The sequence below is a fragment of the Panthera onca genome, chromosome A2 (assembly GCF_046562875.1).
Source record: "Panthera onca isolate mPanOnc1 chromosome A2, mPanOnc1 haplotype 2, whole genome shotgun sequence".
Classification (NCBI taxonomy): Eukaryota; Metazoa; Chordata; class Mammalia; order Carnivora; family Felidae; genus Panthera; species Panthera onca.
The window spans coordinates 76,310,790-76,333,507 of NC_138340.1; the positions used below are offsets into that span (position 1 = coordinate 76,310,790).

The following is a 22,718-nucleotide window of genomic DNA, read 5'->3' on the forward strand; positions in this document are numbered from 1 at the left end:
TCCTTGGCTATACATCTTCAGCTGTCTTTGTTGTATTCACAGTTGAGCCCAATCTCTCTCCGCTATTGCAATAGTCTTGACACCTACAGCAATAGCCCTGAATAAAGTCCTCCTTACAAAGGAAGTGTAAGAATCATTGTTTTTTTAACAATGGGGAGAAACATCGCTCCAGAACTAAAGTTACTTCCAAACACCTCTAAAGTTTGATGTGTCACATACATCTTTTAACTATTGTATAGCTAAATAACGTGGATTATGTGCTTCAGGGGTTTTACCACGCGTTGTGATGTAGGCAACCCAGCTAACTGTGCCCCAAGAGCCTAGCAAGATGGCTTCCTTGCCTTAACTAAAAAAAAATTATTTTCGGGTGTGTGTATGTATATATATATATGTGTGTGTGTGTGTGTATATATATATATGTGTGTGTGTGTATATATATATACACACACACACCCACTATGTCTGATAGCTCATACAATTCTTTCCTTAAAGATTTTACAATAGCTTTACAGCAAGCTAAAACATGGTGAGCCAGAAGGGAAGAGTCTAAGTCTTTGTAACATTTTAAGGTTGGAGTCCAATACAGCCTACTTTCTGTGTTTCCTAACCTCAATTTAATTGCAAAATCAGTTCAAGAGAATAAAGGAAGCTGTTGTGACTACCCACACTCACTGCTGTAGCATGAAAGCTGCTTGACATACAAAGGAACGAGCACGACTGTGTTCTCCTAAAACTTTTTTTTTAATGTACACTTCAATTTGAATTTCATGTTGTGGCCACGTGTTCCAAAATGTTTTTAATTTTTTAACCATCAAATGTAAAAGGCATTTCAGCTCACGGATGTACAAAAACAGCCAGGGGTCCGTATTTGCCCTAAGGGCTGCAGATTGCTCGCTCCCGTGGTAGGCATACAATGTCAGAATTCGAAAAACAGAAGCGTAAAGCGTGGGACCTTTTGTGGGATGCATATGCTAACGTCCCAGGCTAACTTCCAAAATGATAGTATTAGGTGGAAGCGTTTTCCAGTACTTCACGCGGTGGCCAAGCCCAGGAACGGCGAGTAGGAGGGGAAAGAATCGCGGCCCACGCCGCTCACCGCCCTCCCGGCAGCTGGTAACGTAGCCCCCAGCTCCGCGGATTGGACAGCGCGCGGAAAGCACCCTCAGGGACTTGGAGATGGAAGCTGAGACCTGCAGAGAAGCACACCGAGCACAGTGACAACCCCCAAGCCCACCACCCAGCTCCGCCTCCCCCAGCACACGCAGGCGCGTGCACGCACGCACGTCTCCCGCCCCGCGCCCACTCTTGCTCCATTGCGCATGCCTCGGAGAGGGGACCCGCGACTGACAGCGAGGCCGAGGCCCGAGCCCTGCGAAGGGGCTCCTCCCGGACCGGCGGGTAGACGCGGTCCGCGCGTGCGTCACTTCCGCAGGGGCGGGACGGAGCTGTGGGGGTGGTGCCGCGGCCGCTGCTTTTCTGTTTGTGTTGGAAGCTCAGCTGATGCGGGCCGGCTGGAGTGGACGTCCTCGCCGGGAAGAGGCGCGTCGCCACTGCCGCCCAAGTAGTTGCGGCCTGCATCCCGGTAAGTGGCGGCTGGGGGACGGAGGCGGGACGACCGGATAGGGAAGAGGGCAGTTTGGTCGCCCCGGGGCACTTGTCCGACCCTTCTCTGTCCTCGGAGGGCAATTGCAGAGTAAGAGGGCGGGGAGACGCCCGGCTTCCCGGGAGTGAGGTTCCAAAAGGCGGCCGGGCACCGGAAGGAGCCGCGGACGCCGGGCTGATTGGTGCGCGGTGCCTGCCCCTGCGGCCCCCGCGGGTTTTGCTGGCACGGACCCGCGAACTGTTTTGGTTTCCCTGGTCCCGCCCCTCGCTTCCTGCCCCACCCCCACCGCTCCCAGCCTGGAGACCCCGAGTGTGTTTCGGCGGCCCCTGGACTGTAGGGTTGTCCATCAGTTCGCTGGGGACTGTCAAAACGGTTTCCCTATTCTGCACGGTTCTCGACTGTCGGTGCACCGGCTCATTCTCCTGCGTGATATTTTTATTTACCAGCGATTTCTTTTTAACCCCATCCGCATTTAACTCCCTCCCTCCACTGCCGTTGCTTCGGCACTTTCGGGTGTGTGCCCTTTAAAAGATGAAACTGTATGAATCATTGTGTTGCAGCGCTCCTCGTCATTGTCATTTCTGTCATTACGCTGGGAGAAACCTGGCTTCTACGCCTAGTACAGTGATAACTTTAAAAAAAAGTGGGGCCTTCTAGGAGAAACATAGAAGAAATGCCCGGAAGGGACTGTCTTATTGAAGGTGGTGTTTTTTTGGTTCTCTAGTCCTAGTTGCTGGGATTTCAGACTGACAAAAGTATGCTTCATTGTATCGGGGAAACTGGAAAGTTAAGAATTTTTAAATCCGACAGTTAAAAAAAAAAGTATGTTAAACTGTGAGTGAGAGTTTATGCCTCTCACGAGCCCATTGACGTTGTTTTGTTAAATTGCGTAATTTATGTGTACTTTCAACATAAGAACATGTTCTTATTTCATAATTTTTATTGGTCAGACTTTTTATCAGTGTTGTCTTGCTTTTTTTTTCCATTTCTGCCGTCGATCTATATTAAAATCTTGAAAGAGTATCTTTTTATAGGGATGTTGAGGGAAAAGATCAGTTGACTATGTATTTATCGGGTTCACATGCAAAGTTGGTAAAAGTACAGCTTGTCCTGAGTTGTTTTGCTCAGTAATGAGAAAGGAATTGTGCTGTAGGGTACATATTGCCTCCCTTGTGGGACACATAGTTGTAAAAAGGTCAGAGTTAGAACTCTTACGCCTGGACACCTTCCTGCCATGTCTTAGTTATAATCTCTCACTCCTACGTTTTATATTTTACTTTGTGCATCATCCAGTTTTTTATGCCTTGATGTTATATTGGTTTCCATTACCCTGTTTTTTTCAGGGTATCTTTTCTCCTGCGTTTTTTTTTTTTGTTTCCTACAAGATTTCCTCACAGTCAAGGCTCTACCCTTGTTCTTCTCTCTAAAGAAACTACTAAAACCAGAGTTTTAAACTTTCAGGGTTTTTTTAAAGTGTTTATTTTTGAGAGAGAGAGAGAGAGAGAGAGAGAGACAGCACGCGAGCAGGGGAGGGACACAGAGAGAGAGGGAGACACAGAATCCGAAGCAGGCTCCAGGCTCCGAGCTGTCAGCACAGAGCCTGATGCGGGACTTGAACTCACTGCCACTTAACTGACTGAGCCGCCCAGGTGCCCCGAGTTATAAAATTTCAAATCCAGGGAATTCTTTAGTAGGTTCATAAATATCCTGAACCATTATGGAGAATGTAGTGTATATATATATATATGCAAATAACCAGTTTTCAAGGAAGAGGAAATTTAATCAGGCTCTGTGAATCCCAAATTCTCAAGTATTATTACTATAAACCTTTTTTTGGTAAATCCAGTCTTATGTTTTCAGCTGTCACCGTGCTGGTAACTCCAGCCTGTGTTCCTGTAGTGCATTTCTGTTTGAATGTTCCACTGTTACTTCACCCTGTAAATCCCAGAGATTTTCCTCTCACATTAAATTGGCCCCCTTCCCAGTTATCTCGTATTCACTAATGGTATTCTCTCTGTGTCTCTGAATAAAAACACTTGAGTTGTCTTGACATCTTCTCCTTACCCCATTCTTCCCTGTTACCGAGTCCTTTCTCCAGCAACCCTTTGTCCAGTGCAGTGCCATTACCTTAATTCAATCCTTGTCCCTTTATGACTGCATTATTGCTATAACTAAGGGAAATCCTGTGTAGATTCATTCTTTCCATCCTCAGTCGAGCCTCCACCTAGCAATTCCCTTATTTCCTCTAGTTAAAATGCGGTTCCATATCCTAGAGGTTGGTCTAAACCTTTCTATTCTATTTATTCCTCCACTGAATTTATTCTACCCTATAAATAGGTACTCAAATCTTTCCCTCTCTTTTCTCAGTAAATGATGGCACTGCCCACTTGACATTCTTCTCTTTACCTTTTTGCAGTCTAACTTTTGTTCTAGCCGAATTTACTCTCAAAACTTTGATCTGCATTTACTAGTGTTGTGGTTTGGGAGCAGTTAAATGAAGCTTGTTGATTTTGTTGACAATTCTCTATGTTTATTAATTTTTGCTTGATATTTGTGGTATCTAGAGAGGTGTATTAAAATGTTATGATCATGAAATTGTCTAGTCTTCCTGTAATTGTTCCTCTTTTTTTTTTTTTTTAAGCTTCATATACTGTATTTTGGTGCCTTATTGTTAGGTGTATTCATAATTCATGAGAGTTAGAGCATTGGAAAGTAACAATGCAGACCCCTTACCGTGGTCTAGGCTTGTAGCTCTGCCTTCTGTTTGACTCTTGGGCCCATTTTTCCACCATTTTCCCTGTTTGTTTGTTTTGTTTTTTGTTTTTGTTTTTTTTTTTGCTTCAGCCACCTGGTTCTTCTTGCTATTCTTTTTTTTTTTTTTAATGTTTGTTTATTTTTGAGAGAAAGAGAGCATGCATAAGCAGCGGAGGGACAGAGAGAGAGGGAGTCACAGGACTCGAAGCAGGCTCCAGGCTCTGGGCTGTCAGTACAGAGCCTGACGTGGGGCTTGAAATCATGAATCATGAGATCATGACCTGAGCCCAAGTCGGATGCTTAACCAACTGAGCTACCCAGGTGCCCCTTCTTGCTTATTCTTGAGTAGACAGAACTTATTACTGTCTCCAAAATCTTGGTTACTTTTTCATTTGCCTCGAATGCTTTTTTCTCAGATACTCTTAATAATTTGCTTTTTTCCTTAATTCAGGTCTCCAGTAAAATGCCAGCTCAGTTCTCCTGATCACGTCAAGTAAAATAGCCCATTTGCCCTGATTGTGGAAGTGTCCTTTCATGGTAGTTTTAGTTGACTCTGCTGAGGCCCCTTGGGGTTCACCTGCTCTGACTAGTTTTCATTTGCTTGGGGTCTGTGTACCTTTCAAGGCAATGCGACTGAAGAAGATACAGGCTTGTGATTTCTCAATTATGGATTTACCACTATTGGGGTTGTTTTATGTTATCATGAAAACACATATTATAAAATCTACCATCATAACCATTTTTAAGTGTCTGGTCCAGTGGCATTAAGTACATTCATACTGTTGCAAAACAGATCTCCAGTACTTTTTTGTTTTGCAGAACTGAAACTCTGTACCCATTGAACATTCCCTTTTACCCCATTCCCCCAAACCCTAGGGACCACCATTCTGCTTTTCATAGCTATGAATTTGAATAACTCTAGATACTTTATAAAAGTGGAATCATACAGTATTTGTCCTTTTGTGATGGCTTATTTTACTTCAGATGTCCTCAGGGTTCATGCCTATTATAGCATGTGATAGGATTTCCTTCTTTTTAAAGGCTGAATAATATTCCATTGTATGTAAATACCACATTTTGTCTATCTCTTTATCTGTCCATAAATGTTTGAGTTGTTTCCACTTCTGCTGTTGTGTGCTGCTGTGAACAGAGGTGTGCAGATACCTCTTTGAGACCCTGCTTGCAATTCTTTTGGGTATATACCGAGAAGTAGGTTTGCTGGATCAGAGGATACTTCTATTTTTAATATTTTGGGGAACCAGAGTACTGTTTTTCATAGCAGCTGCTCCATTGTACGGTCCCACCAACAGTGCTCAAGGATTCTGAATTCTCCACGTCTCTGTCAACACTTGTCATTTTCTGTTTGTTTGTTTTTAATCCTAGCCATCCAAATGCATCTGAAGTGATATCTCATTTGATTTACATTTCTCTGATGATCAGTGATGTTGAGCATCTTTTCCTGTGCTTGTTGACCATTTGTATATGGTCTTTAGAGAAATGTCTATTCGAGTTCTTTGCCCATTTTTAAATTGGGTTATTTGATTTTGTGTTGTTGAGTAGGAGGAGTCCATTATCGGTTTTGAGCATGGCGTTTTATTCACAACGACTTTAATTGCATTTTATCAAGTATTTTTCTGTGCTGGGGATTTTTGTGGGGATTTTGTGTTAATTCAGCTTTCATTGACTGCAAGTCCTGAGGACTTCAGGAAAACCTGGGAGGCAGACAGGTTGGTTTCTTTTCTCTTTTCCTCTCTGTAAAATTGGGTATTTTAAAATAATATGTTCGGATAGGACATATTAGATAGGACAGTTCAGACTGTAATCTGAACAGTCAACAGTAGGTTCTGGGTTTCTATCTTTCTCAGTCTTGTCTATTCCATTCTTTCAGAGATCTGCTGGAATCACCTTTCTAGTGTCCTTCCTTTGCTTAAAATACTTTATTGACAGTTTGATCTTTAATCTCCTTGGCAAGATTTGTAAGACTTTGCATAATCTGGCCCAAACTATCTTTGCAATGTCATGTTCTACCTCTCCCTCATTGTTCTCTGTAGGTCCTGGAGTGAAACTAGACTGCTTGCCATTTTTGCTTATACTGTGTTTTCTTCCTTTCTTCCTCTTTTCCTTCCTTCCTTCCTTCCTTCCTTCCTTCCTTCCTTCCTTCTTTTATTTTAGAGAGAGAGAGAGGGAGTGTGTGAACAGAAGAGAGGGGTAGAGAGAGAGAGAGAAAAAATCGTAAGCAGGCTCCAAGCTCAGCAGGGAGCTCAGCGTGGCTCAATCCCATAACCCTGGGATCATGACCTGAGCCAAAATCTAGAGTCAGACGCCAAACCAACTAAACCACAAAGGAGCCCCTGTATATGCTTTCTTAAATGCTTTTTTTGTGTTTGTGTTTATTTTTTCACATTATCTAAAATTCTCTCTCTCAGCTTTCCACTTCATGTATTCCTTTTTACCTTTGTCCAGTTTTTAGTGTGGTTTTTTTGCCCCCCCCTCCCCCCTTACCTGGATATCTCTTCTCACCATTGACATGGTTACAAAAGTAACAATACATGCTTATTGTAAGAAAAATTCAGACAACACAAAAGGAAAAAGGAAAAGCGCTTCTCCTTGTTCTCTTTGGATCTCACTCCTCAGTTCATAAGAATAAATAAACTGGTGCTCGGGGCGCTTGGGTGGCTCAGTCGGTTAAGCCTGACTTCAGCTCAGGTCATGATCTTATGGTTTGTGGGTTCGAGCCCCACGTCAGGCTCTGTGCTGACAGCTCAGAGCCTGGATGGAACCTACTTCAGATTCTGTTTTCCTCTCTCTCTGCTCCTCCCCCACTCATGCTCTGTCTCTCTCTCTCTCTCTGTCAAAATAAATAAATGTCAAAAAAAAAAAAAAACCAAAAACCTGGTACCTATCCTTTCAGAATCTCTGTGTGTGTGTGTGTGTGTGTGTGTGTGTGTGTGTGTGTGTAGCCACAGATTTAAATGGCACATATAGGTTTTGTTTTCTTTCATTATGTAGTAGCTACGTATCTGCCTCCTTGTATCTCCACATATGTATAGCACGTGTATAGCAGCTTGCCTTTTTCACTGTAGTGCTTATGGAAGATATGCAGATCACCTGGTTTCCTTTAACTGCTGCATCACGTTATATGGTACCCACTCTGTTGTATGTATGTGACTTAATTTATTTAACCATTCCTTGTTAGAAGACCTTTAGAGTTTTTCATTATTTTATTATTTCAAGCAATGCATTAGGGAAAGGGTTTACATACTTTGGCACTCTTAGGCAAGTATTTCTGTAGGATTCTTAATAGATTTTTAATATTGGAATTGCTGGTCAAGAAATTTGTGCCTTTAAAATTTCTATAGATAGTATTTAAAATTTCATTAGATACTGTCAAATAGCCCTATGTGTCCCATTTCTCTAGGCCATTATCGATGCTGGATATTATCAACCATTTACATTTTTTACCAATTAAAAGAACAAAATAATTTGTTTAAAATTGGTATTTTTATTTGGTGTGGTGAGGATGTTTTTGTAATTTCACTGTTTGTATTTATTCTTAGGTGACCCCTGGTCTGTTAGATGTGGCACATAGCTTCTTCTAGTCAAACTTCTTTGATTTAATAAACATAAGTAGAGAGTGAAGTGTTTTCTACATGGCTATCTGTATCTCTAGACCGAGAGTTCCCTCTTATCCTGTTTGTCTTTGTGGTCTCAGCATCTAGCACCATGTCTGGTGTAGATCAAATATTCTATAAATGTTTGCAGTGAACGAGGTAGTAGAAGACTTGACTCTTTAAAAAAGAACTCAACATCTAGTGTCACGTAAACCAGTCAAGACTTTAACAATAAGGAAGAAAAAACAGCATAGTATCTAAACTGCATATTCAGTTGTGTGTTGTAGGAAAACTTATGTATTGGGTAGCTTCCCTAAATTAGTTCTTATCAAACATCCTACTATTGACTTTCTTCTTTCTTTGATTGCTGCACTGACAAATGAATTGTTTTCGGTTAGCTTAAAAGTCAAATCTGCGCTATCTGTAATGGAAATGCATTACTCTGTCTTCTTTTGAGACAAGCTGCTGAGTTTAGTTCGAGCAGAAATGTATTTTATCTTACACCCGGTTTCCATTTTACCTTGAATCCTAATTTTTTTTTCTTGCCATTTCAGGTAAGACCATGAATTATGGCATTTCTTAAATGAAGCATTCAGGAATGAAGTGAAAATCATAACATATAGAAAATAAATGATTTGTAAGTTATGTCTATTAATTTGACTACAGATATATATTATATTTACCTCCTTAGTAATGCAAGAAGTCTTTGTGGGAAGCAGAGAAGCAAGCAACTGCATTTCTTGTGCTCACCTAAACATTACTGGAGGATAAGCCACGTCAATCTACAAAGAGGTTTTCATACAAGCAAAATAAGATGTAAATGGACCAAAAGTGAAGCACATTCTTGCAGCAGGCACTGTTCCTCTCCAAGCCACCATGGTTTACATATTGGAATTTTGAAACTTAGCACTTCTGCCCCCAAGGGACTAACAAAAGTGAGCATTCGTATGTCCCGTATTAAAAGTACTTTGAACTCTGTTTCAAAGGCTGTTTTTGGCACTCAGAATGAAATGATCTCACGTTTAGCTCAATTTAAGCCAAGTTCTCGAATATTAAGAAAAGTATCGGATGGTGGCTGGTTAAAACAGAAAAACATTAAACAAGCCATCAAATCTCTGAAAAAGTATAGTAACAAATCAGAAGATACTTCTTTTTCGGAAAAGGAAAGTCGTGTTCTAGATGAAGATCTAGGTAAACAAAGCCTGTTTCGTTACACGCGTAGTATAACCACAAAATTTGGAGAGTCATTCTACTTTTTATCAAGTCATATTAATTCATACTTCAAACGTGAGGAAAGAATGCCTCAAAAAAAAGAAAGTAAACGTTTCCAGGACAAATCGGAACTTGAAGATACAAAGGTTGAAGAAGGGAAATCTAGCTCTCCAGATCCTGGCTCCCTGAGGGATAAGCTAGATTCAGAATCTTCCTTATGTTCTGAGGACAAGCCTGCAAGTCCCGGTGGAACACCTGAGGCACTTCCAGTTTCTACTAAACAAAGTATTGCTAACTTTCTTTCTCGTCCCACTGAAGGTGTACAAGCTTTAGTAGGTGGTTATATTGGTGGACTTGTCCCCAAATTGAAGTATGATTCGAAGAGTCAGCCGGAAGAACAGGAGGAGGCTGTTAAAGCCGAGCAACCTGTCAGCAAAGACAAAAATGCGGAGGAGAAAAAGCGGTTATCTCTTCAGCGAGAAAAGGCAAGTTGTTACCAGTGTCGCTTGAAGTTCTCATGTTTGTCCAATTCCTAAGTTTCATTTCCCTATGGGACCTAAGGAACTTCAGTCATTTGTTGATATTACTAGAGCAGTTTCATATTCTACTCATCTATATTTTAACATGTTTTTATAGATTATTGCAAGAGTGAGTATTGATAACAGAACCCGGGCATTAGTCCAAGCATTGAGAAGAACAGCTGACCCAAAGCTCTGCATTAACAGGGTTGAAGAACTGACTTTTCATCTCCTAGAATTTCCTGAGGGAAAAGGAGTGGCTGTCAAGGTAATTCTAATTTATTGAATCTGGTTTTGTCTCAGAATAAGAATACGAATACACTTTCTAAGATGGAGAAAGCAAAGCCTTTCATTTTTTTTTATTTAAATATTTTTGTGGTTTAAGGGGCGCCTGGGTGGCTCAGTCGGTTGAGCGTCCGACTTCGGCTCAGGTCATGATCTCGCAGTTTGTGGGTTCGAGCCCATGTCGCGCTCTGTGCTGACAGCTCAGAGACTGGAGCCTGTTTTGGATTCTGTGTCTCCCTCTTTCTGACCCTCCCCCATTCATGCTCTGTCTCTCTCTGTCTCAAAAATAAATAAATGTTAAAAAAACCTGCAAAAAAAAAAAGTAAATAAACTTAAAAAAAAAAAGGCATTCCTTAACATTTAAAAAAAAAAAAATGACATATTTCTGCTACCCAGAGATTACTGCTGTAAGTGTATTGATGTCACTTTGTATTAATCAGAGGAAGCTGAGTTAAACTTAATAACAAACAATACCAAAACCTAAGTGGTTTAACACAACAGAAACTTATTTGTCCCTTGTGCAACGTCGCCTGGGGGTTTAGGTGACTCTCCAGGACAGTGAACGTGCGTGTGGTGGCTACTTTGATCTTGTTCTCTGTCTCCATATGAGGCCTCCTCCATGATGACTCTAGCAGGTAAGAGAGTATTTCAGCAGAAAGTGCCACAGGCTTCTTCTACTCAGAACTTACTTATCCTGCTATAGAAGTACTGCCTTTGTGTGCCAGGAAGGAGGAGCAAACTGGATACTGGGGAGCGTTAGTAAGGCCTACCACAATATTTTTCTAGAAATTGTTCTGGGTATATTTAATATACCAAAATAAAGTCATTGTATATGTACTGTTTTATAGCCTTTTTTAAACTTAAAAATTTTTTTTTCTGTTCATAGTGTACACCTTTCTGTATCAGTAAATTTTCATCTCATCCTATACCCAGGTTGAAAAGGTTCTTTATATAACTGATAGTGTCCAAACGAGGGTCCAGTCTAGACCATACATGCCGTTTGGTTATTTCCCCCAGGTCACTTATAGCGCTATTCTTCCTTCCCTCATTTTCAAAACTAATTGAAGAGACCAGGCTGGTTATCTTGTAGAATGGCTCGCTTTCTGGATTTGCCTGGCTTCCTGCTCATTGGTGTTATTTGACGTATTCCTCCTTCCCTTTTATTTCCTGAACGCTGGAATTTAAATATAAAGAACTGATTGAGTTAAACAATTTTTTGTTAGAGAACATTGTATGTGATGTCATGTGCCTCATCTTGTATCATGTCAGAACATAATTGGTTGAAAAACCATTAGTAATGCTAATGTTGACCCCCGGATCAGAGAGATGACAGTCTGATCTTCTCATTGGACATTTAGGCTGGAACCATGATCCCATCACCCATTAACCTGCTTGTTCCCAGAACTAGTCAATTCATTAGGGTTGCAGAATGATAAATGTCTAATTCTGTCACTCTTTCTGCATTGTAATTGACATTCTTTTGTAAAAGTAGAGCTTTCCTTTACCAGTTAAAGCTATTTGGTTACTCTCAAAGACCAATTTTACAGGATAAGCAAGAGAAATGCTTTATTTCTTTCTACTTAGTCACCAATTTTCAAAGTAAAGAGATGCTTTCAAAGCTGCCTCATTGGTGACATGAATGTTTTTTGGCATTTTTAAAAAGCTATCCTTATGAACTAGTTTTTCATAAATTGTGTTACTATAAATTTTTTTCTCCCCCTCCATTTTTTTGAATGCTGAATTCATCTCTGCTTTGACTGGTAGGGGCCCTAAGCTTATTCATGTGACCTTTTCTAACTTTTTATAAAAAGAGCACGGGCAGAAAACTGTATGTAAGCATACAGCTCCATGAATTTTCAAAAATTGAGAACATCCATATAACCCTCACCCAATATAAGAAACAGAATGGTAGCAGCACTCCCAAAAGCCCCTCTATGCCCCGTTCCAATCACTGTCTCCAAAAGGATTGACGAGTTTTCCTGATTTTGAGCAGTGTCGATTAGTTGTGCCTTTTTTCTGCATGTTGTACAAATGGAATGATACAGCATGTGCTTTTTAGGTATTTTTCACTTGACATTTTTTGTGAGAACCTTCTATGTTATGGTTGTGAAACACTCTCACTGTGCTGTGTTCTGTGGTATGAATATAGTGCAATGTATTTATCCATATTACTGATGATGGACATTTTTGGATAGGAATAGTGCTCCTGGGACATATCTTTTGGAAAATATAGGTCTTTATTCTTTGGGAGTGTATACCCAAGAGGAGTTTCCTGGTCACGAAGTATGCCTCTTTTCATCTTTAGCAGGTACTGCCAAATGGTTTTGCAAAGTGTTTATAGCACTTTATACTTTTGCCAAAATTGTATCAGCCTTCTGGTTATTCTTTTAGCCATTTTGATAGATGTTTAGCGATATTAAGTTGTGGCTTTGGATTGTGTTTCTCTGATAACTATGAAGTTTAGCACCATTTTCACTGTTTATTGGCCATTTGTATACCTCCTTTGTGAAGTGCCTCTTCCAGCTCTTTCTCGTTTTCCATTGGGTTGACTAGCTTTTTCTTATGATTTGGAGAATTTCTTTATATATTATGGATAGAAGTTTTTATATGTATAGTATATATTAAATATAATATAACATAGAAAGTATATTGCATATAATGTATATAATAGTAATATAGCTACATATATCTTTTTTGTAAGTGTATTTTCCCACTCTGAGTTACCTTTTAACTCAGCTAGTTTCTCTGTCTTCCATTTATGGCCCTCTATCTGAACCAATCCCAGTTTTTCAGTCTTCTGTTTCTTTCCCCAATGATCAAATGCCTCGAGGGAAGAAAAGCTATAGTTTGTCAGCTCACGTTTTAAAATTTTATTTATTTAAATTCAAGTTAGTTAACATACAACATAGTATTCAGGATAGAACCCAGTGATTCATCACTTACATATAACACCCAGTGTTCAACCCAACAAATGCCCTCCTTAAAGCCCATCACCCCTTTAGCCCATCCCCCTACTCAACTTCCCTCCAGCAACCCCCAGTTTGTTCTCTGCATTTAAGTCTCTTCTGGTTTGCCTCCTGCTCTGTTTTTATCTTATTTTTCCTTCCCTTCCCCTATGTTCATCTGTTGTGTTTCTTAAATTCCACATATGAGTGAAATCATATGATATTTGTCTTTTTTCTGCCTGACTTATTTCACTTATCATAATACATTGTAGTTTCGTCGATGTTGTTGCAAATGGCAAGCTTTCATTCTTTTTTCCTCTCCAAAAATACAAGTAGTATTCCATTGTGTGTGTGTGTGTGTGTGTATACCACATCTTCTTCATCCATTCGTTAGTCAGTGGACATTTGGACACTTGCCATAATTTGGCTATTGTTGATAGCGCTGCTATAAACATTGGGGTGCATATGCCCCTTTGAATCATGATCTCTTCTCCAGATTCTTAGCCTCCCTTGCCCTCATTGCTTCTGCAGCTTTTAAACAGATTTTTTTTTTGTATTTTATTAAACTTTTCTAGTTCTTAGAAAGAAACTGTCCTACCCTGACCAGAAATGGAAATTTACATTCCCATGCTCTACCATTGTTCAGGTTCTTCTAGTGGGGCCTTGAAGCCGGACATTAGCCAGGGCAGAAACACAACCTAAAAGAATTTAGAACAATAGTAGTTCAGATTTGACTTATCATACAAAAGAAATAAAATGAGTGAAACATTGGGATTTCTTTTTTTTTTTAATTTACTGAAGGTTACGTAGCACTAGTGTAGCTGCTACTCAGCTTTGCCCCAGTACATGGGGTACTGACGAGGTGAGATCTTTCTCTGTACAGAACCTAGAGAATCTTTGCTAAACTCAATGTAGAACCCTACGATCTAGGCTCTTGGCCTCTGGTCAACAATATGAACATGTGGAATCTTGAAGTCCTAGTTTTGTTTAAATGGATTATTTACATATTATAATGAATTTAAATTTGAATTTATTGTAATGGGATAGAAGTTTCTGCCTTCTACCTTAGTTTGATTTATTAACTGACATTTATTTATATTTCACTATGACTTACCCTTATATCCCATGCACACAGATGGTTTATGTTTTTCTTTTGATAACAAGTTTAATTTCCAGTAATTACTATGAAGCAGTTTCATCTTCTTTAGGATTTGGAGAAAGTATTTTATGTAATTAGAATGTTATTAACCTTTTGCAGTAACAATTAATACTACATAAATTTGTGTTAAGCAAATTATATTTTTTTCTAATTATTAAGCATTGTATTTTTTAAAGAAAGTATTTGGCTCGAGGTTAACTTTTAACCTATATATTAGAAAAAATATGTCTTGAATATTAATTGACATTAATAATATGTTAAAAATTCATTTAAGGTTACTGAGAAATTAATAAACGCTGGCACTGTGATTATATGTGCTGATCTACGTGTGTTGGTTAAAAATAATCATACATTTTCACTCTTGATTTGACACAAGCAATAAAGTATCTTTTCTCTCAATACAGGAAAAAATTATTCCATATTTATTACGATTGAGACAAATTAAGGATGAAACTCTTCAGGCTGCAGTTAGAGAAATTTTGGCCTTAATTGGCTACGTGGATCCAGTGAAAGGAAGAGGAATCCGAATTCTTACAATTGATGGTGGAGGGACAAGGTGAGGCTAGAAAAATGATTTTTCTTTTAAGTTTATTTAATTTTGAGAGAGAGGGAGAGAGAGAATCCCAGGCAGGCTCTGTGCTGACAGCACGGAGTCCAACACGGGACTTGAACCCACAAACCGTGAGATCATGACCTGAGCTGAAATCAAGAGTCGGATGTTTAACTGACTGAGCTACCCAAGCACCACAGAAAAATGATGTTTTAAATCTGCTGATCCAGTTCAGCCTTAGGAATTTTTTTAACCGATTCTGTGTAATTATAGTAACTACTTCATTATAAAACCATATTTTTGAAATAAAACAGTAAATAGTTTTTCTTAACTTGTTACTTTCCATCTAAGAGAATATATACCTGGATTTTCTTTTAGTTTAATTTGATCCAGTATTTATTTCAGTTTGGTCTTTTCAGACCTTTTTGGTAATTTAGCACAATTTACCAACCATGATTCTCTTAAAATCTTGGCAATGTTTTATAATGTCGGCTTTCCTTCATTGTATTTATCTTACCCATGTTTACCAGTCAGCTAGTCACTTAATTAAGTGATGGTTAGAAAAGGAGTCTGTATCAGTAACTTCCTGACTCCCTACATCTTCACTTGTAGATGCCAGTTCTGGTGCTACAGGGGCCATCTAAGCATTCTCAGCTCAGGAGGTCATTTCACCATCAAACTCCATTCTTTCTGCTGGCAGTTCATCCATACTTCTTGTTCTTAGTTCCTTACTACTTGTTGGTTAGATTCTTTGGTGTTAGCCTTTCGCCCCAAATTTTCTAGCTTGGGTGCTAGTTTCCTGCCATCTCTGCTCTTACCTCTTAAATTCATAGTACATGCCCTGCCCGTTGTTCTTAGCTTACTTTGCCTCTCTGATTTTGTTCTCTGATAGTCCTGCCTTGCCAGTTACTGTTTTGTATGTCCAAGTACTACCCTGACCTTTTTGTTAAATTCTAAAGTCCTGTGTGCAAGCCAGATTCTTTTAATTTTGACACAATGTGAATGAAGGAGTGGATGATGAGAGAAGAGACTAATAATCTAGGCAGAGGACAATAAAATAATAACTTCAGATGGCAGTGGGAAGCAGGAGGAAGGAAAAATATGTAAGAAAACTTTGAAGAAAAAGGGGTTTGGATGTAGTTGAAAGAGGTCAAGATCACTCTTAAGTGTAGACCCTATGGATGATTGGGACAGAATCGCAGGGAAATGGGAAGAGGTGGTTGCTATTGAGAAAGACAGTTCTGTTTTGCACATGTTGACTGTAAGGCTTCACGCAGCAATATAGAAGTGCTAATTTGGCAAGTGAAGGTGGAATTGATTGAGGAGAGAAAAGTCTTAGAAGATCTTTTGGATGTTTCTTACGGAAGTGAAATTCAAGAAAGTGAACGTTAGTCATATGATAAAGTGGTAATGAGTTAGAGAGAATCATTCTAGTGCATAGAATTGGTTCCAAGTAATGAGAAGTAAGGAGAATGGCAGTTGAATGAGTAAGGAACTTCACTGAGGAGCAGGAAGAAGCCAGTCCTCTTCTGCCATTAAGTTCAGAGCATTTGGGAAGGATGGTATCATTTATCGAGTCAGCTAACGTATTGAGTGCCTGCCATGTTCTTCACAGTGATTTGGATCCTGGGGTCACTCAGTAAGCAAAATCCAAGTCTTCATGGTACTTGCATTCCAGGGGAGGAAAGAGAACAAATAGGGGGGAAAAATGTACTTTTGAGTAGGAATGGGTGTTATGAAGAAAAACAAAGCAAAGTGATAAAGAGTAGCAGTGCTATTTTGTACTGCCAACAAAAGCCAAATTATGGAAAGAGCCCAAATGTCCATCAGCTGATGAATGGACAAAGAAGATGTGCTATAGGGGTGCCTGGGTGGCTGAGTTGGTGGCGAGTCCAACTCTTGGTGTGCTCAGGTCATGATCCCAGGATTGTGGGTTTGAGCCCGGTGCCAGGCTCCACACTGAACATGGAGTCTCCTTAGGATTCTCTTTCTCCCACTGCCCCTATCTGCTGCTCAATGCCCTTTGTCTCTAAAGAAAATTAAAAAAAAAAAAAAAAAAAAAGATGTGATATGTGTGTGTGTGTTTTGGGGGGGTGGTATGTGTGTGTGTATATATATATATATATATATACACATGTATATATACATGTGTATATATATATGTATATGTCAGTGATGTGGATGGAACTAGAATGTATTATGCTAAGCGAATTAAGTCAGTCAAAGACAAATACCATGTGATTTCACTTGTGGAATTTAAGAAACAAAACAGATGAACATAGGGGAAGAAAAGGAAAAATGGGGATGCAAACCAGAAGAGACTCTTAAGTACAAAGAACAAACAGGGTTGCTGGAGGGGAGGTGGGTGGGGGGCATTGAGGAGATCACTTGTTGGGATGAGCATTGGGTGTTGTATGTAAGTGATGAATCACTGGATTCTACTCCTGAAACCAATACTACACTGTATGTTAACTAACTTGAATTTAAATAAAATCTTGGAACGAAAAAAAAAAAAAGAGTAACAGTACTATTTTAAAGAGTGATCATGACCCTGACTTCTTTTTTTCCGGTTAAAAAAATTTATTGAATATTAACTTATATCAGTTTCAGGTGTACAACACAATGATTTGCAGCGCACAGGACAGCCCCCACAGCACAGTTGTCCAGCCCCAGGTGTCACTCGTGCTGCTGATGGGACACCTCGGTGTAGGGGAGCGTGAGAAAGCAGCCAGAATGGGAAGTTTATGTTGGAAGGAGGAAGGTGTGAGGGCTTGTGAGGAAAAGAACCCAGATCTTTTATTTCTTTTGTATATGAGAGCCTGGTAGGCTGTTAGGCTGATAGAATCAACCTGGCAGGTATACTTATTTTTAAATTCGTCCTGAAGTAGTTTATAAATACAGCATTTTAAAATAGTTTTCTTCCTGATTATACAAGTAAACCTGGGAGGAAAAAAAAAGTAAAGAAAAGCAAACAAAAATTGTAGCTCACAATTCCTAGATTATTTTTAATATTTTGATTTTTTCAAATCTTTTTTTCTTGCACAAGTATATATGTGCATGTTTATTTCTTTTTATATGATAGTGGTGGTCATATTGTTAAATATATTTATCTAGCATTATCTCTAATTCTTCATGTCCCCTCACTTTGATTTCATAATGTATCTCTTTAATAAGCCATCTTATCTTCTCTTACCTCTCTTTAAATCCACATTATTTCTTAAAATTAAAAAAAAATCAGCATCCTTCGTTTTCTATTTTATTTATTTTTTAAAATATGTTTTTAAAATTTTATTTTATTTATTTTTTATTTCTTTAATTTACATCCAAGTTAGTTAGCATATAGTGCAACAGTTATTTCAGGAGTAGATTCTTTAATGCTCCTTACCGTTTAGCCCACCTCCCCTCCCACCACCCCTCCAGTAACCCTCTGTTTGTTTGGTTTTCTATTTTAATCTTAGAATATTTTGTAGTGATTTCCTGTTTGACACTCTAAATTTTATTTGGTGGTCCCTGACTAACCACCACGATTCTCTGCCCCACATCTTGTATTGGGTTTAGACCATTTCGCTGTGTCTGTATATTTTCCTAGTGTTAAGAATTGTCCACGTGTTACACACATCCTGAATTGGCCTACACCTTCTAGCCTGTTTCATTTTTCACATTTATCATCAAGCATTTTGCTGCCTTGGCCAAGATCGAGAGATGAGCAAAGTCAGCAGCATAAATTATCTTAAATGTAGGGCATTATCTTAAAGTTGTTGAAAGTTTAAAAAAAACAATGAATAAAAGAAAACTTAAAAGTATGACTAGCAAAGTAGAGAAAACGAAAATATATAGAAGCATAGATAACCAACTTATAGTGGAGGGAGAAGAAACCACCAGTATACGGTGTTCCAAAACTGGTGAATGGAGGTTTTAAGTATTTTCCACAGTTGGCGTGTTAAAAAAGTATATTTTACATTGGCATATCTTTGTAGTCTTATTCAAAGAGATACTAGCGTAAATTTAAAAATGCATTGCTATGACACAGGTTTTATACCATTGTTTAGTACTGGAGTTTTGAAAGTAATCTTAAAAACAGGCAGTTTTTACTGATGCTAATTTATGTTATTAATTTTTGTGTTTGCATCTAAGCTAGAAAAGCAACTTGTAGGCTTGTTTTATTCAATACTTAATTTCCTTGAAACAGGAATTTTTATCTTCCTTTTTGTCTGTAGGGGTGTGGTTGCTCTTCAGACACTGCGAAAATTGGTTGAACTTACTCAGAAGCCAGTTCATCAGCTCTTTGATTATATTTGTGGTGTGAGCACAGGTAAATTATTGGCATATGGAAGCCGTGCCTCCCAGCAGTATGCATTTAAAATTCTGGTTATTCTCTGAAGTGGTGGGTATTAGTTTTATGTTTTAATGATGGATAATCCTTTGATTGGCTTAATGAACTTTATAAAATGCTTATTGGGAGTAAGGTAACATTCAGAATTGGTTTTTAATGTGCTTTCCTAATACGTTTTAAATAAGCCACAGTGACAAATACAAATTACGAATTATTGCTTTATGGTGTAGTCACCTCAAGGAAAGTGATAAAGTGGAAGGAAGGTAGGGACCAAAATTGTACTTGAACCAATGGAGTGTTAAAGATGGATACGATTTTATTTTTTGGTGAGACGTGTCCCTCTGTGAGGAAATTGCTTTTTATAACATTTTTTTGTCTGGTTGTTTAAAACCCGAATTTAAATTGATAAACGTGAGAATGTGTGTTTTTTAAAGCCTGCTTCTTAATATTGCTAGGTACATTTAAAGTTGTAGTTTCATATGTGTATAGAATAAATTGGCAACTTAGGATATGATTGTTACTGAATAATTTCGTAGTTTTCCTTGAGTCACCATCAGATAAATTTTTGTTTTTTCTGTTGGTTTTTCTGTTTCCTTCCATGAGCTCTGTCACCCATACATCCACCCGTGCCCACCCCATGTATACATTAAGCCCCTTGGGATACACATAGCTATTGTTTACCCCTGAGGTAACACTCAAGAACTATTAGGATTGTGGATCCTTGCTGTGTATTTTACTGTTTGACCTGATAATTTCTCACTTCATGTTAGTTGATCTTCATAGGCTTTTATTTCTTTTTTCTCATTCTCTTAAAATAGTACTAAAGACTACTAGTACCAAAATCAAATGACTTCTCCACATTACGTGTGTCCAGTATGCCCAATATGCTCAAAGGGCATGTTAATTAATGTTCAGTTTTGAAAGCTTAATGAGCAGTTAAAGGAATGATTCAAACACATAAGGAATCGGTGATTCTTATGATGTTCCATGGAATGAGCACTAATTCCCCAAGATATTAGGTTACAGAAAGTTGTTGGGTTATAGGAAGTTATTACAGGTTTCTTTACAGAGGGACTTCAGAGATATTTTAGTATATTAAAAATGCATTGGGGACACCTGGGTGGCTCAGTCGGTTGAGTGTCCAACTCTTGGTTTTGGCTCAGGTCATGATCCCAGGGTTGTGGGATCGAGCTCCTCTGCAGCTCCGCGTTGAGTGCAGTAAAAGTGTGTTGGGACTGTCAGAATAGGAAAATAATATTTATTTCCCAATTTGATTTAACTGTGGAAACTTTTCCTAAAGAGACATTTCCTAGGGCTAATGTTCTTTGACACTTGTTTTGCAGCTTTACCCTGACCATTTCTGTTAAATTTTGTAGTAGTTCTTAGCAATTCACACATTTAAACAAGCAAACTTCCTGCTTTGGCACCACTGTTAGTAGGTGGATGCTCAGTAAAGAGAATTTTAAATCACAGAGATTCATCATCCATGAAGCAGGGTATCCGTTTATGTGATATGTACATTTCTGTATTTATCATGATCGGTCTTTTCCATTGTCTCTTCTGGCTTACGTTAACCTTAACTTCGAATACAGTGCTTATAGTTTTCCTTTCTTCTTTCCATTTTGTATATTCTAATGTAGAAATTTTCTTTGCACTTAGAATTTTTATAAACTTAATAAATATATTTAATTTAAAGGTAATATCCTTACTGGTTCAGTAAAATTTAGTTTTAAAATAATCTGCTCATGTTTATAGTAGCTGTACTTGAAAGGAACTTAATTTTTGGCAGGTTATTTCTTGTGTTAGAGATTTTCTGCAAATTGAAAAAAATAGTTTCTATTATATAGTGATGCCATACAATTTAATTTAAAACATAAGCTGTTTTATCTTTTACTAGAATAACACTGAATATAATAAAATATTTAAAACTCATTATGATAATGAGTTGCTGTTTTTATTCTGTTTATAATGTCAAAATAAACTGTCATTCTGTATAGGTCTTTACCCCTAATCCCCCAAAGCTTTCTCGCCTATTTTTCTCCTTAATTCAGGTTTAGGCCAGTTAGATACACTAGGTGGCAGTGTGTCCTGCCGCGTGCAGCTAGGATATGAAATCAGCTATTTAAAAGGATATCCCAGAGACCTAATTACTTTTTTTAAAATTTTTTAATGTCTATTTTTGAGAGAGAGAGAAAGAGAGCTAGCGGGGGAGGGGAAGAGAGAGAGGGAGACAGAGAATCCAAAGCAGGCTCCGTGCTATCAGTGCAAAGCCCGATGTGGGGCTCGAACTCATGAACCGTGAAATCGTCACCTGAGCTGAAGTGGGATGCCCAACCGACTGAGCAACCCAGGTGCCCCGAGACTTAATTTCTTTCATTATTTTAATTCCCTGGACCAACTTGAAGGAGTAATTATTTTAATGAATTGTTAAGTTTTAAGGAATCTATGAAGGTTAGAAAGAACATCATCGACCGCAGCTTAATTGTGTATTTGATTTAATGTAAAACAACCATTTTTTATATTTTAAAATTGATCCTCCTCATCACTGGTTGACATTTAGTCCTTACTGAGGCCAGGTAAAGACCTTTACCTGTGTTAATCCTGATATAAAAACATGTATACAGTTTTTATTTTTTTTAATTTATTTTTTAGTTATTATCTTTAGTTATTATACATTTTTTAGTTATCTTTATTTTGTAGATGAAGAAATCAGGGCTCTGGCAGGTTAAGTAGTTTGTCCCAGGTGACACAGGGAGTGTTGGAGCTAGAATTTTAACCAAATCTGTGACTTGGGAAGTCTTATAAGTACTGTAATGTCAATGCCGTAAAAACCAAGCATTCTTTCTTCCAGGTGCTATATTAGCATTCATGCTGGGATTGTTTCATATGCCCTTGGATGAATGTGAAGAACTGTACCGAAAATTAGGATCTGATGTGTTTTCACAAAATGTCATTGTTGGAACAGTCAAAATGAGTTGGAGCCATGCATTTTATGACAGTCAAACCTGGGAAAATATTCTTAAGTAAGTTACAATTATTTTTTAATGTTTGATTATATAAATAACGTGCACATAATTAAAAAAGAATATTAAATTATTGGTACCAGTTAATTAGAGATGACTACTGTTACTATTTTGGTGTGTAATTCCAGTCACCATTTTTTTTGAGTTCATGTGTGAGATTTGCATGTAGAAGTTTCAATTCTTTCTAAGAATTGAGACCATCTAATAGATCGACATGTTTGCACCTTGTTTTTACTTAACATATTAGTCTTTCTCACGTCATTAACAAATATTCTTCTAAAACATTAATAGTTTTTAAACATTTTTTCCAGGGTACTACAAAGGCTTTATACCCACTTTTCCAAAAATACAAGCATAAAATTGAAACCTTTAAAATCACCCACAATACCATTCAGAGCTGTGGACCTTATATTTTCTTCTAGTCTGTTTTTCTAGACTGTATACATTCTCATATGTATTTTATATAGCAGAGATTATATTGTAGCTTCAATTTTATATCCTTTCCCTATTTCCAACTTTGTGAAAATCTCTTGACAAATTTTTAAAGACTATGCTCCACAGTGTGATGGTACCATATTTTCTGAACCATTTACATTTAGGATATTTATGTTCTTAATTTATTGTGATTATGAACAGTGCTTCAGTAGGCATATCTGTATAATAAGACTATAAAATAGACTATAAGCCATTTTCTCTGTTATGAAGTGGTTTTTCTTTTTGTTACT

At 38.2% G+C, this 22,718-nt stretch overlaps 1 protein-coding gene across 2 annotated transcripts in view; it reads left to right on the top strand.

Moving 5' to 3' along the window:
- The first annotated feature begins 1,297 nt into the window (after positions 1-1,297).
- PNPLA8 (patatin like domain 8, phospholipase A2) overlaps positions 1,298-22,718 on the top strand; it is a 43,923-nt gene continuing 22,502 nt past the window's right edge. The window contains exons 1-6 of one of the 2 annotated variants that reach the window (XM_060632241.3): positions 1,298-1,582; positions 8,523-9,665; positions 9,817-9,966; positions 14,492-14,643; positions 18,855-18,949; positions 21,822-21,993. In XM_060632241.3, coding sequence (XP_060488224.1) covers positions 8,613-9,665; positions 9,817-9,966; positions 14,492-14,643; positions 18,855-18,949; positions 21,822-21,993 — 1,622 coding nt within the window. In that variant the 5' untranslated portion in view covers positions 1,298-1,582; positions 8,523-8,612. The remainder of the gene's footprint in view (positions 1,583-8,522; positions 9,666-9,816; positions 9,967-14,491; positions 14,644-18,854; positions 18,950-21,821; positions 21,994-22,718) is intronic. The other variant, XM_060632240.3, reaches the window with a different exon arrangement.